The sequence below is a fragment of the Triturus cristatus genome, chromosome 10, assembly GCF_964204655.1.
Source record: "Triturus cristatus chromosome 10, aTriCri1.1, whole genome shotgun sequence".
Classification (NCBI taxonomy): domain Eukaryota; kingdom Metazoa; phylum Chordata; class Amphibia; order Caudata; family Salamandridae; genus Triturus; species Triturus cristatus.
This window is the reverse complement of record NC_140593.1, coordinates 52,920,855-52,936,109: the sequence shown is the minus strand read 5'-3', so window position 1 is coordinate 52,936,109 and position 15,255 is coordinate 52,920,855. Positions and strand designations below refer to the sequence as shown.

General features: G+C 46.4%; 1 protein-coding gene across 1 annotated transcript in view; it reads left to right on the top strand.

Annotated features, from left to right (window-relative positions):
- LOC146788818 (exocyst complex component 1-like) overlaps positions 1-15,255 on the top strand; it is a 1,992,459-nt gene that overhangs the window by 1,157,699 nt on the left and 819,505 nt on the right. Inside the window, exon 9 of the mRNA XM_085630399.1 lies at positions 4,056-4,205. Coding sequence (XP_085486525.1) covers positions 4,056-4,205 — 150 coding nt within the window. The remainder of the gene's footprint in view (positions 1-4,055; positions 4,206-15,255) is intronic.

Sequence of the window (15,255 nt, the reverse complement as noted above, 5' to 3'; positions counted from 1 at the left end):
CATCGCACAGTTGTGGGGTTCCCGGAGGTCGCCCACGGTCTCGGTGTGGAAGGAGAATATGGATTGGTGCATGTTTAGGGAAAAGACGGTGTATGTAGCGAGAGGCAAGCCTAGGAAATGGACTGGGGTGTGGGGTCCGTGGAATTCCTATCGCGGAGACATCTGTGCCCCTCCCCTGACTATTGTATCGGATGTTTCTTTGTCCCCCTAGCTGACCATTCCTCACCCGTTAGGTTATGAGTAGGTTACAGTTTGATTTTTCCTCTGTTCCCAGGCCCCCCTCCCTTCTCGGCCGCAGGTCATTGATTTCCTACCCCGCGGAGCGCGTCCTGATATTCACACTGTTTATTGCCTTGTTTGTGTGTAATGTTTATTAGTTTTAAGTCGAAAATTGGAACCGTATTTCATATTGTCACCTAACTACTGCTTTTGCCTTCACTGGGAGTACTGATGGACTGACGAGATCCTCGGATTGCTCAATCTGTCTAACGGTGGAATGATATATCTCATGCTAATAAGTGGCCGGCCCAAGGGGTTGTAGGCCCATGTCTGTAACTCTTTGAAGTCAAATAAAGGTTTCTTAAAAAAAAAATAAAAAAAAAAAAAAATCCTAAAACCTATGAGGCCTGCTCTAGGAAAGTTCACAAACCCCAGTAACCCTTGGGAAGAAGTGGCAGTGGACATCTTGGGGCCTGTACTTGACAATCAAGGGATACCCAAGTACTTATGCGTGTTGGTGGACAAATACTCAAAGTGGCCAGAGGTACACATTCAGGAGGAAATGGACACTGACACAATACTGCGATTTCTCAAGACGGTTTTCCTCAGGGAGGGCATCCCCAGAACCATAATTAGTGACAATGGTCCCCAATTTACCTCGGACAAATGGTCCAGATTTGCGGAAAGGAATGGCATTCTACTCAGACATACGTCGATATATCACCCGGCCAGTAACGGACAAGTAGAAAGGTTCAACAGGGTGCTAATGGGCTCCATACAGGCTGCCATCTCCAGGGGCAAAGACTGGGAAAAGGAAGTACAAAGCACGGTCTGGGCATATCGCATCACCCCCACCAGCACGGGGTACAGCCCCTTCCAAATCCTACGGGGAAGGCAACCCTTCACCAGAGACAATGTTGCTTGGAAAGAGAAAACCATCACCAGCAAATGGTCTCCAGCGGTGGTACAACACAACCTGGAGAAGGCACAGAATATATACACTGAATACTACAATCGCAACAAAAAGGTGAAAGAGACAGCGTTAGAAAAAGGGGAGTGGGTCAGAGTGAAGCTGGCTGTTCTAAAGCGAAAGGGAGAAAGCAAATACTCCCCACCCCTAAGAGTGGAAGAAGTGTATGACCAAGCAGCGTTGCTCAGCGATGGAAATGTGTGGTCCCAAGACCGTATGGCCAAATGCAACAAAATCCTACAATGGCCCCGGGAGGACATGGAAGGGGTGACGCCACCAGAAGAGGTGACAAGGGAAGCAGGAGCTTCGAAGGGAGAGAGTGGAGAGAACATTCCGGAAGAGCAAAACTGTGAGAGACAAGTACAAGAAGGACCGGCCATGGAGGTAAAGACCCGGGAAGGGGGTGAGAATGGAGAGAGAGAAGGACATGGTACTCCTGAAGGAAGAAGGGGAAGCCCTGTCGCAGAAGGGGGTCAAGAAGGACACTCTACCCCGGTAAGACACACCCGGGTTGGGCGAGCGGTGGTGAGACCATCCAAGTTTAGAGACTACGAAATGGACTAACCACCCCAGTCAGGTACATTGTTTTGTGTGGTATAAAAGGGAGAGATATGTAGTGTCGCGGTCTAGTTGACGCGCACTACGTAACGGTGGAAATGCGCGTAGCGGCCATACTGGACGCTACTGCGCATGCGCGAGTGAGCGCGAGGCGAGAGAAGCGATCGGAGCCTGTTGCCCGGCGCTCTCTCAGGTGTAGTAAAGCAAGTACTGTAATAAAGGTACTTATATACTAGTCCTGGCTCCCGAATGTTATTGGGGGCATCCAAGAACATTGCAGCATCAGGATACCGCGGTGGGGGGCTGTTGTTGGAGTCCGCTCGTCACCACTTGTAATAACGAGGCAGAGGCGAAGGTGAGGGTTCAGGAAGCTTTATTCCACAACAGCCCCCTACATGAAGGTATCGTTCAGGGAAGAGGTGGCATGAGAACGTAGGAACCGTTAAGGGTGACAGAATCAGGGAGAATTGGAATGTGGAACGTTGGGGACCAATGGGGAGGCAGGGATGACAGTGGGTGCTCTCGCGCAGAAGACAATGGTGCACATGTTGTCACGCGCCAGGGCCTGGTGCGTGACCATAACAGTAAATACAACAGCATCTGACCCCTGCGAGTCCTGTTTTTGCACTGTATTGTGCTCCTGTTTGCAGGTGGATATGTTAGTACCCTTTCTCCATGGCCCCTTGATGACCTCTTGCGATATGTTGGTACCACTATCTAGAGTTTCTTCTTCTGAGCCTTGCTAGCTTTAAAAATGGTAGCTTTCTGCTAAGACTGTTATGTCCTGGGCATGCATTACAGTCTGCTGCTGACCAGGGAGTTTCTGTTCTTGGTGCAGGTGTTTGCCCTCCAATTGTGGCTGCTGTCCCTGATGCAGCTGGTCTCTGACTTGGCCTTTGAATCTTTAGCGTACCCTGCCTCTTGGTGGGGTTTGCAGAGTGAGGGAAAGATGAAGGAAGAGAAACGTGAAAAAACAGTGTTAGATGGAGAAAACCAGAGATAATGAATCAGGGAGGGTATGGGGGAAGATAAGAGAAGTTTGAGGAGGAAATCAGGACTACTAGCCTTGGTATCTGTCAACCCGACCTTCAACAGTGCCGACCTCAGGCTCCTGAGCAAAACGCTGGGCCATGGCATTTGTTATTTTATAAGTTAAGTACTGGTCCTCACTACCCTCAGGCATGCCTTCATAGTCCACTGCTTCATCATTTGATTTGGTCATTCTGGTTTGAGTTCTGGGATATTATTAAAACAACAGAATGAGAGGCAATAAACACAAAAATTAAAGAGTTTGATTCCCAAAAATTTCAAGCCACAGCTTCCAGTGTAAGCAAGAATTCAGGTGCAAGTACAGAATGTCTCAGACGATTTGAAGATTTCATGATGTTGTCTAAAGAAATTTGTTAATGAACACCTGAATTATGTCGGCTCCCTCATCTACGTGGTTTGGTGATTTCTGAACATCTGACAATACCAAACGGCAAAACTATTTGACTACTTCATGAAGGCATCTACAGTCTTTGAAGGATGACTAAATTGAAAGCTTAAGAGGACCAATGGATCTATGCCAGGAGTATGGCGTGTTCTATTATGAACAACTTCTACTGAATAGTACTTAGAGTACCCTGAATAAGCCCTTGTTGTTGGGTGAAATGCGTTGGCTGCGCCTATATGCCTAATTAAGAATAATTTGAATAAAGTATCTTCTTGCTTACACTGGAAGCTGTGGATTGAAATTGTTGGGACTCAAACTCTTTAATTTGTGTGATTATTGCCTCTCATTCTGTTGTTGTAATTGCATTAAATATATGGCCAAGTTGCAGCTGTTCATTTGAGATTGGCAACACAAATTCTTGAGGTTTGCATGTGACTGTACTGGGTGGTGCAATATTGTGTGCCTAGCTGACATTCTTTGTTCTGATTTGATTTCTGGGATATTGTATGCACTGCCTTCTGGTTTCTTTCACCTATCCTGTCTCCCTCCGCCTTTAAGAGCTTCCAAAAAAGGGTGGGGCAATGACGTATGCGTGTGGGGAGGAGCCTTGTACAGCCCCATGTTACGTCTAGTGTAGAGGGGGGCAGGAGTTGACCTAGAGCTATAGCGCCTCCTGCTGGAGCTGAGAACGATTGCAAGTTTCTGGATCCCGTCTGGGGTTAGGGAGGATGAAAGAAGAGAGGAACCAGCAGGCGTCTAAAAAAGACACCAGGAAACCTGTTACCCTAGGTAAGTAAGTGTTGTTTCCTGGAAGGAAGTATGCACACGTGGTGTGTATTGTTTTCTACACTCTCTTCTTTCTGTCTTTTCCAGGGGGCGGACCAGGAACCTGTACTGACCCAACAGGTGGGCCGACTGACTGCGCCGAAACATGGCCTCCTGCACCAAGCCCTGCTCCGCTACACCCCTCTCATGGCCTGGCTACAGGACACCAATGTCTGCATCTTCAATGACCTTCCGAAGGTAACTCCGTACGCGGAAGGGTGACAGATATCTCTCCCCCTCCTCTGGCTCCTCAGGTACAGACCGGTGGAGCTGTTCTTCAGGTTCAGCCTTTCACTTATCTTATGTTATGTTATGTTATGTTATGCGATTTGTAGAGCGCATGGCTGTCCCAGCAAAGGGACATCCCAGCGCTATAAGTCAGAGAGAAGGTGGAAGTAAGGATACTGCTACTGAAACAGCCAAGTCTATACTGCCTTTCTGAATGCCAAAAGTGTGGGTATGTTCCTAATGGAGAGAGGCAGCAAGTTCCAGAGAGTTGGTGCGAGAACTTTAAATGAGCGGCCTCCGACTCTGGCTCTACGGAATCGTGGCACCCACATAAAGTGAAGATCCGCAGATCGCAGAGCACGGGTAGGGATATATTGGTGACCTAGGTTGGTGAGAACCGTCGGACCAGAGCCTTCGAGTATTTTAAATGTGACACAGAGTGCTTTGAACCAGATTCAATGCTCAATGGACAACCAATGGAGTCGACGCAGCGCACCAGAGACCGAGCTATAAGTAGGCAATGCAAGTAGGGTGCAGCTGCTGCTTTCAGGGTGCGCTGGATCCAATTGGTCACAGATGTGTTAGCGCCGAGCAAGAGACTGTTGCAGTAGTCCAACCTAGCCAGGATCGTGGCTTGAACTACCAATTGACGAGTGTGCGTCACACTGACCCAAAATGGGTTTGATGCCACTCAGAATGCCAAAACGAGTCCCTGCCACAGACTTGGCGTGATCCTCATAAGAGAGGGCGTCGTCCAACCGAATTCCAAGGTTTCTTTACTTTGACTTTAGGCAAGGTAAGAGAGCCCAGCTACGGCAGCCACCAATTGTTGCCCCAGAGATGGGAAACTCTGTTCTGACATGAAGGCACTTTCCGTGTTGCTACGGAAGTCTAATAGAGTTCGTTCTGATGTGACTTCCAAAAGATGCTCCATGAAAGCGCTCATCAGCATCCCAGGGTCACAGACACCCTCACTTCTTAGTTAAAAAAATCTAAACCTCCAGAGGTTCACGTGTACATAGAGGCTGACAGTCCTTCTTGCTGGAAATCCACAGCGTCAATAAAACCATTACTGTGACAATCTTTTCTATGCTGTGCCCAGAAAACAGGAAACCCTCTCAGAAGTAATACCTCATGTACTAGAACTAAACCTACTCCATGTTGGAAGACAATTCCGCCAGGCGGTTGAGTTCAGTGTTACTCCCCTATGCTGTGGCGCAGGCGGTTGAATTCAGTGTAACTCTCCTATGCTGTAGGGCAGACGGTTGAATTCAGTGTAACTCCCCTATGCTATGGGGCAGGCGGTTGAATTCAGTGTAACTCTCCTATGCTGTAGGGCAGACGGTTGAATTCAGTGTAACTCCCCTATGTTGTGGGGCAGACGGTTGAATTCAGTGTAACTCTCCTATGCTATGGGGCAGGCGGTTGAATTCAGTGTAACTCCCCTATGCTGTGGGGCAGACGGTTGAATTCAGTGTAACTCCCCTATGCTGTGGCGCAGGCGGTTGAATTCAGTGTAACTCCCCTATGCTGTGGCCAAGACGGTTGAATTCAGTGTAACTCTCCTATGCTATGGGGCAGGCGGTTGAATTCAGTGTAACTCCCCTATGCTGTGGGGAAGACGGTTGAATTCAGTGTAACTCCCCTATGCTGTGGGGCAGACGGTTGAATTCAGTGTAACTCTCCTATGCTATGGGGCAGGCGGTTGAATTCAATGTAACTCCCCTATGCTGTGGGGCAGACGGTTGATTTCAGTGTAATTCTCCTATGCTATGGAGCAGACGGTTGAATTCAGTGTAACTCCCCTATGCTATGGGGCAGATGGATGAATTCAGTGTAACTCTCCTATGCTGTGGGCAGACGGTTGAATTCAGAGTAACTCCCCTATGCTGTGGGGCAGACGGTTGAATTCAGTGTAACTCTCCTATGCTATGGGCAGATGGTTGAATTCAGAGTAACTCTCCTATGCTGTAGGGCAGACGGTTGAATTCAGTGTAACTCTCCTATGCTATGGGGCAGGCGGTTGAATTCAGTGTAACTCTCCTATGCTGTAGGGCAGACGGTTGAATTCAGTGTAACTCTCCTATGCTATGGGGCAGGCGGTTGAATTCAGTGTAACTCCCCTATGCTGTGGGGCAGACGGTTGAATTCAGTGTAACTCCCCTATGTTGTGGGGCAGACGGTTGAATTCAGTGTAACTCTCCTATGCTATGGGCAGACGGTTGAATTCAGTGTAACTCCCCTATGCTGTGGAGCAAATGGATGAATTCAATGTAACTCTCCTATGCTGTGGGCAGACGGTTGAATTCAGAGTAACTCTCCTATGCTGTGGGGCAGACGGTTGAATTCAGTGTAACTCTCTTATGCTGTAGGGCTGACGGTTGAATTCAGTGTAACTCCCCTATACTTTGGGGGCAGAGGTTTGAATTCAATGTAACTCCCCTATTCTGTGGGCAGACTGTTGAATTCAGTGTAACTTTCCTATGCTGTGGGGCAGACGGTTGAATTCAGTGTAACTCTCCTATGCTATGGAGCAGACGGTTGAATTCAGTGTAACTCCCCTATACTGTGGGGCAGATGGATGAATTCAGTGTAACTCTCCTATGCTGTGGGAAGACGGTTGAATTCAGAGTAACTCTCCTATGCTGTGGGGCAGACGGTTGAATTCAGTGTAACTCCCCTGTGCTTTGGGGGCAGAGGTTTGAATTCAATGTAACTCCCCTATTCTGTGGGCAGACTGTTGAATTCAGTTAAACTTTCCTATGCTCTGGGGCAGACGGATGAATTCAGTGTAACTCTCCTATGTTGTGGGGTAGGTAATTGAATTTAGTGTTACTCTCCTATGGTGTGGGCAGACAGTTCAATTCAGTGTAACTCTCCTATGCTGTGGGGCAGGCGGTTGAATTCAGTTGAACTCACCTATGCTGTGGGGAAGATGGTTTTTGGAGTATTTTATGCATGTTAGCTCGGTGATATTTACTGATGGATTGGCGTTCTAGAATTATATCAAGTGGTTAATTGAAATCACCACCTACAATGATAAGATCATTGAGGGATATGTGGCCAATCCTATTTAGTAAATTGTTCCAGAAGGAGGTATCATCATTATTGGGGCCATAGATAGTGAGCACATAAAATCGGGATTCTCCCCCTTCGTAAGGTAGTAACTATGAGTCTGCCTTCTTCGTCTATAGAGTATGATTCAATAGACAGCCTTTTTAGCCAAACCAGGTTCTTACTGGTTTCAGACTCCAGACAACTATACCCCGTGTGGTTGGAGGTTGAAAGAGATATCTTGAATAATGTGGATCCTCTAACTACTCACAAACAACTTCAAACAATTTACCAACTCCAAACACATTCTAAAAACACCAGAAATGCGTTATCATAGATAGGAAACTACCCTCATGGATAAAACTCTCTACCCTAGCCTCTCTCTGACAGTACCCGAATATCACTTACGAAGGCCAGACACTTTATTGGGACTCATGGATCACAAAAGGTATCTTATTTCATCAACAATTAGGATCCAGTACTTCTCTCCTATCCTTTTCAAACTTACAATCACAATACCAACTAGAACACTTGGAGTTTTACAACTTCCTCAAACTTAAAACGGCCATCAATAAATCTAAACACCATTACAGAGAACTGTCTCTCTCAACACTCATCCGTAAACTTAACAAGCTAGGTCACCATGTATCTAAACTATATCACTCATTAGAACATTGGAATGTTGGGAGCTCCATTGAAGACAATGGAGTGCTCCATGCTTTTACGGGCCGGTAAAGGCCCGCAAAGCAACATTCCAATGTTGCTTTACAAAGGCCTCTCGGAGCCAGAGGGAATTTAAACCCCTCGAACTCCGAGAGGCCTTTGTTTTATTTGTTGAAACATTCTGCCCTCTAGTGGCAGAATGTTCTAATAGTCTTATGGCCCTTCTAGCTGGGCTATACTGGCTATTAAAGTTCCGCTCCCTTGTTAAAGTCCCTCACCTTCAGCTCGGGCCTTCAACGCTGGGGCAGGCCTTTAGTAGCCGGTATAGCCCATTAAGGCTATATAACTGCCCATGACTACAAAGGCAAACAAGAATATAATACAATACTGAGAAACCTACTTTTCCAGCCCCACATTCAAGTCAGAGTGGGAAGCAATATGGAAATCTATTGCCACTCATAAAATATCACCAGTACTCTCCCAAACCAAATTTTGGCTAATATACAAAGCCTTCTAGACACCTTCTCGCCTACACACTCAGAAAATTCTAGAGAGTCCCATTTGATAGAACTGCACAGAAGAAATCGGCAACCTTGCCCACCTACTCTTTTATTGCAAATCAGTGTCCCTCTTGTGGAACAATGTTTTCTCTTTTCTCACAAAACTATTTAACATTCACCTCAAGAAGAAATTCTCATTTCTCATCAAAGGATTCCATGACCCGAACATCAGAAGCCCTGCAGATCGCTTTTTACTTGGTCTCTTACTATCATCCGCAATTAAAACCATTACCTCTAACTGGAAGGACACACACAAGGCTTTCTTTCACGCTTGGATCAATAGGGTATTACATATCAGGGGCCAACAACATTGTCTTACAACACTTTCCCAGGAACCACAGCACAGGCCCATATGGAAATCCCCAGATATCTACTTTTCTAGCAACAAACCACCATAAACTGTACGCAATTAACTTGTACCCTCAGCTTGATATAGTTAACCCTTATACATCTTAAGGAAGAAGACGGAAGTTCTGAATGAAATAAGTGTCCTTATCCAGTATTGGGGTATCTTTCATAGATTCACATGCCTGAATCATTCCCCGTCGCCGAGGCGGGAGTCCCGGTAGATAAAAAAGTAGTGCCAAAAAGAATTAGTAGTAGTAGTAGGCCCAAAGAAAAGGCCCTAAGGCCTATATCTTAGAAGCCTATCTACCTCGTTATGTAAAATAACCCAAGAATTGGTAACAACCAATAAGACATCAGCACCCTTCTAGAACCCTCTCAGCAGAGCCAGCTCTCCTCAGATTTTCACCGCACGTCGTGTGGAAGGGAGTCTCCCTGAGTGCCTACTCAGTTTCTTCTTTTTTCTTCAGAAATGTCTGACAAGAAAGCTTTGTTTAAACCCTGCAGGACCTGTGATAAGAAGAGGGTCCATGTAGACGACCAGCATGAGGAGTGTATTTACTGTCTGCATCCTAAGCATGTTGCTAAGGATTGTAGAATTTGCCGGACTTTCCCTCCCAAGACCTTAAGGGACAGAGAGGCAAGAGTATTATTATGGTTGAAATCTTCCTCGGCTGAGGAGGATGACAGGACCTCGACATCTAGCAAAAGGGCTAGATCAATTGATAGTTCTTCCAGTGAAGGGAGAAAACATCATAAGGCCTCTCATGTAACTTCTGACCAATTGCAGAAGTCACAAGACTCTGAGAGATCCAAGAGGTCTTCAGCTTCTAAAACCATGAGTAAATCTCAGGTTAAGACTTTGTCAGTGGGATCGTCATATACTATCTCTGTGACTTCTGCTCCTCCTCTGTCGACGGCTACAGTCTCCACTACTTCTATATCTTCACCTATCATGTCTTCTAAAACATCTTAGACTCCGTCGACAACTGCGTCGACGTCGAGCATAAAGGAAGTTCTGTCGACGACGACATCGTCGATGAGAACATCGTCGACGAAGACCCCGTCGACGACGACGACAAAGACCCCGCCGACGACGACGAAGACCCCGTCGACGACGACGAAGACCCCGTCGTCGGCGACGAAGACGCCGTCGACGGCGATCCCGTCGACGATCCTGTTGACGATGACTATCCCGTCGACGGTGAAGACCTCGTCGACGATGACGATCCCGTCGACGATGCCGATCCCGTCGACGATGACGATCCCACCGACGCCTCAGAAGGCAGCAATTCCGTCGACGACGGGAAGCCCGTCGACGAGAAGTTTATTTAAAGCGATTCCACCAACTACTCATGTTACGCCTGTTGCGTACACGCATATTCAGTTAAAAACTTTTCACAAGCAGAATTACAGTAATATTTCTCCTTTGCTGCCTTCGCATATCTTAGACTCTTATGCAGAAGAGGATGATTTTGAAGAGGAGGATGATGAGGGTCCTTTCGGAATAGCTCGGCACCCCTCGGATTTACATATAAAATGTCAAGAGGTGGATGAGGAAGAAGACTATCATGAGCATGCTTACCAGGAAGGCCTTGCTACACCAGCTTACAGGCATCCCTCAAGGGATTGGGATCGTAGAGAAACGAGTCATCTACCGCCTACACTGATTCAAGATCTTCAGGCCATGCTGGCGGATTACCGCCAACACTTTCCTCCACAACAACCTCTTCCTAATTTACAACCGGCTGAAGAGTCACATACGGACATTCCAAATTCGCCGCTTCACCCTACTGGTTCGGGGACGCAATCACACCACGATACCATTTCCTCTGATGAGGAAGATATCGAAGAAGGTGAGGTGCCTGATAAGGACACCAGTCTGGATCCTTGGGATGACTACATTATTCCCATGCCTTCTCCACCCATTCCTCAGCCATCGGATTCTCCTCCAGAGGATATAGGCGGCTTTCACAATTTAATGCAACGTGCCGCAGTCAGATTTCAACTACCAGTCACTGTGGAGCATACGGATTGTTTCCTCCATGATTTTAAGGAGGAGCAAAGGAAAATTACCAGAGCGATTCCCATCATTGATTTTATATGGAATGAGGGGTTAAAAATTATGAAGACACCTGCTTCCGTACCTGCGGTCCTCCCTCGTATTGACAAGAAATATCGTGCTCCTCCAGAAACGCCTTCTTGTCTAATCGGTCATCCCCGACCAGATTCCGTTATATCGCATGCTGCTCAACAAAAGTCCAAAAATCCAGCTATGCCGATATCAACGCCGCCGGATAGGGAAGGACGAAGCCAAAATCATTGATATGGCCTATGATGGAGAGTCCTTATTTGGGAAACATATAGACGAGGCCCTCCTAGCGATCAAGTCTTGTCAGGGAGGAAGAAGGCGATCGAACAATCAAGGTCACGACGCCAACAAGAAGCAATGATTTACGCTGGACGCCAGTCATCCCTCCTTCCCTTCCAGTGGGAGCAAAGATATCAACTTTTGCACACAATTGGGAAGAGATCACCTCGGATCGTTGGGTTATCGACCTAGTCAGAAACGGTCACACCCTGGAGTTCTTAAAACAACCTCCTACTGCCCCGCCCAAGGGTCCCCCTCCCCCTCGTCTTCACTTATTGTTCAAAGAAGCCTTAAATATGCTCCGCAAGAACGCAATAGAGAAGGTTCCTTCGTCCCAGAAGGGAACCGGGTTCTATTCTCGATTTTTCCTCATAAAGAAAAAGTCAGGGGAGTGGCGCCCGATTCTGGATCTCCGCAAGCTCAACAAATTTCTAAAGAAGCAGAGTTTTCGGATGGTTACGCTGGCCGAAGTTTTGAGCTGCCTGAACAAAGGGGATTTTATGGCTTCTCTGGATCTGGAGGACGCGTACTTCCACATTCCTATCCTTCCCAAGCATCGCAAGTACCTGCGATTTGTAGTGGCTGGCGTCCACTATCAGTTCAAAGTCCTCCCGTTTGGGCTGAAATCTGCTCCAAGAATTTTTACAAAGTGTCTCGCACCAGTAGCAGCGACTCTAAGATCTCAGGGAATACAAGTATTTCCGTACTTGGACGACTGGTTGCTCAAAGGCCCTTCGAAGCAGACTACCGTAGAGGCAGTTTCAGCATGCCTAGGTCTATTCTCAAACTTAGGCCTCACTCTCAACAAAAGCAAATCTCAACTGCTTCCTCTTCAAAGGATTTAGATTCTGGGAGCGATGCTGGACACCAGACAATGCAAGGCATTCTTGTCAGAGGAACGTCAGCTTTGTTTACAAAAGCTAGCACTATCAATCGCAAGAAGAAAGTCAGTTTCTGTCCGGATGTTTGCGTCTCTTCTGGGGATGTGTTCATCAACAATAAATCTTGTACCTTTAGCACGGCTCCGAATGAGACGTCTGCAGGAGCAGTTACATCTGCAATGGAAACAGGCCGTAGGGTCATTCAACGACTCCATCATGATAACACCTCACATGATGGTCTCTCTGCATTGGTGGTCTCAGATGAAAAACCTGGCTCCGGGTCTTTCTTTTCTAACATTTCCTCCAGAATTCGTGGTAACAACAGACGCCTCCATGGAGGGGTGGGGAGGACATCTCCAAGATTTACAGATTCAGGGACGATGGTCCCAATAATACCGCCAACAGCATATCAACAGATTGGAGCTTCGCGCCATTTTTCTCACTCTGCAAGCGTTCCTCCCAAGAATTGCAGGGGCCTCAGTGCTGGTCCAGACGGACAATACGACCAGCATGTATTACATCAACAAGCAGGGAGGAACGAGGTCACTCTCCCTTTCGCAGGAAGCTCAGGAGCTATGGGAGTGGCTTACAACACACAAGATAACCTTACGAGCGGAGCACGTCAAGGGCCTTCACAACACGTTGGCCGACAACCTAAGCAGATCTCTGGCAGGCTGTCACGAATGGGCGATAGAGCAGAAGCAGCTAGACGAAATTTTCCAAATATGGGGCAAGCCAGCCCTGGATTTGTTTGCGACAAAAAAAAACAAGAAATGCCGCTATTACGCCAGCAGATTCCCTCAACAGGGATCAAGAGGAAATGCCCTGTCCACGAGATGGTCAGGGCTTTGTGCGTACGCTTTTCCCCCGATACCACTAATTGCGAAGGTGATCCGCAAAGTGAAGATGGAAGGTTGCCGTCTCATCCTGATTGCACCCCGTTGGCCAAGGCAATATTGGTTCCAGGAGCTTCTTCTTCTAGCTCACAGCTCGATCCGTCTAGTACCAACAATCACGATGTTGAAAAGGGAGAGGGGTCAAATACTCCATCCAGATCCACAGTCGCTGCACTTGCACGCATGGCTCCTGATTTCTTAGAATACAAAGATCTAAACATTACACAGGAATGCCGTGAGATTCTTTCTAAATCACGCGCGCAAAGTACGTTAAAAACTTATCGTTTAAAGTGGAAACGATTTTGTCATTGGTGCGAGGGGAAGGATGTCCATCCTTTACAAGCTCCAGTAGAACAAATCCTTCCTTATTTGTTATCCCTGGCCAAATCTGGGCTTGCATTCTCATCAATAAAAGTTAATCTTGCTGCTCTCTCAAGATTCAGGAAGAGTACTTCTAAACCTTCGCTCTGTTCCTCTTCATTAATAAAACAATTTATGAAGGGGCTATTCCGAGTTTTTCCCCCAATTCGTGCACCTCCTCCAGAGTGGGAGTTGAACACAGTACTAGCTCAATTAATGAAAAGACCGTTTGAACCTATCCACAAGGCTGAGCTTAAATTTTTAACATGGAAAGTTGCTATTCTTTTGGCTCTTACATCGGCTCGAAGAGTCAGCGAGATTCAAGCGTTCACCATCTCAGAGCCCTTTTTGCAGTTCTCTAAAGATTATGTTACTCTCAGGACAAATCCACGATTCATCCCTAAAGTTCCGACTCATTTCCACTTAAATGAACCAGTGAAACTGAAAGTTTTCTTTCCAAATCCAGCCACTCCATCTGAGCGAGCGTTACATTCGCTTGATGTAAAACGTTGTCTGAAATTTTACTTGCAAAGGACTAAGGACATCAGACGGTCCAATCAATTGCTAATAGCCTATGGTCAAGCTACACTTGGGTCTGCTGTGACTAAAGCGACTATAGCCAGATGGTTGGCTTCTACAATTCATTTTTGTCATGATAAAGCCAGCAAACCTTTACAAAGGAAGGTCAGGGCGCATTCTACTAGAACTATGGCAGCATCTACTGCATTGTTCGCAGGAGTATCCTTGGAAAATATTTGTCGTGCTGCAACGTGGAGGAATGTCCACACATTCACAAAGCCCTAATGTCTGCAATCTACTCTGCAGAAAGATACAGCTGTAGGACAAGCCGTACTTCAACATCTTTTAAACTAAGGTCAGATATATGTTTTACTTATTCTGAACGATTTCATAAGTTGTGTATATTTATGCATTTTCAATTTGCTGTTTATAATTGCTATTTCTTAAGCTGCATATTTCATTTCCTTGTGTAAGATACATGTTTGGATTTTCAGAGAGGACATCTTATACCTTCTAGTTATCAAGTTGCGGGCGTAATTGGGAGTGTATCAGCAATAGTCTCCCACCATCCGCAAACGACTGTATGCTTGGCATACTGCTTGCTACTCTGATTCAGGCATGTGAATCTATGAAAGATACCCCAATACTGGATAAGAAAACAAGTTACTTACCTGTAACTACAGTTATCCAGTATTGGTATCTTTCATAGATTCACATGCACCCACCCTCCTCCCCGTAGAGTCAGTTCTCTATGTTTGGGATATGTGCTTCCCACTCGTGCTAGGAAAATCTGAGGAGAGCTGGCTCTGCTGAAAGGGTTCTAGTAGGGTGCTGATGTCTGATTGGTTGTTACCAATTCTTGGGTTATTTTACATAACGAGGTAGATAGGCTTCTAAGATATAGGCCTTAGGGCCTTTTCTTTGGGCCTACTACTACTACTAATTCTTTTTGGCACTACTTTTTTATCTACCGGGACTCCCGCCTCGGCGACGGGGAATGATTCAGGCATGTGAATCTATGAAAGATACCAATACTGGATAACTGTAGTTACAGGTAAGTAACTTGTTTTCTTACACCTTATCCTTCCCTTATGATCCTACTGCCGTAGCCTCACCCAGACATATGAATAATTTACTTATTCTAATGTTGACTATATATGACAGATACAACCTTTGTACTATGGCAACTTTTCTCCAAGTGACTTTACGATTCCTGATCATTCCTGTATTTATTTTCCCTCCCACCCCCAATTACTTTGTCTCCTTTGGTACTGATATGTTTGCTTTTAGACCTTGAGCCTTAGTGGGCTGGTTGAGTCGCAGAGCGTTTTGCCGCTTTCTGGGCATTTTTTACAGTGTGCTTTTAAAATT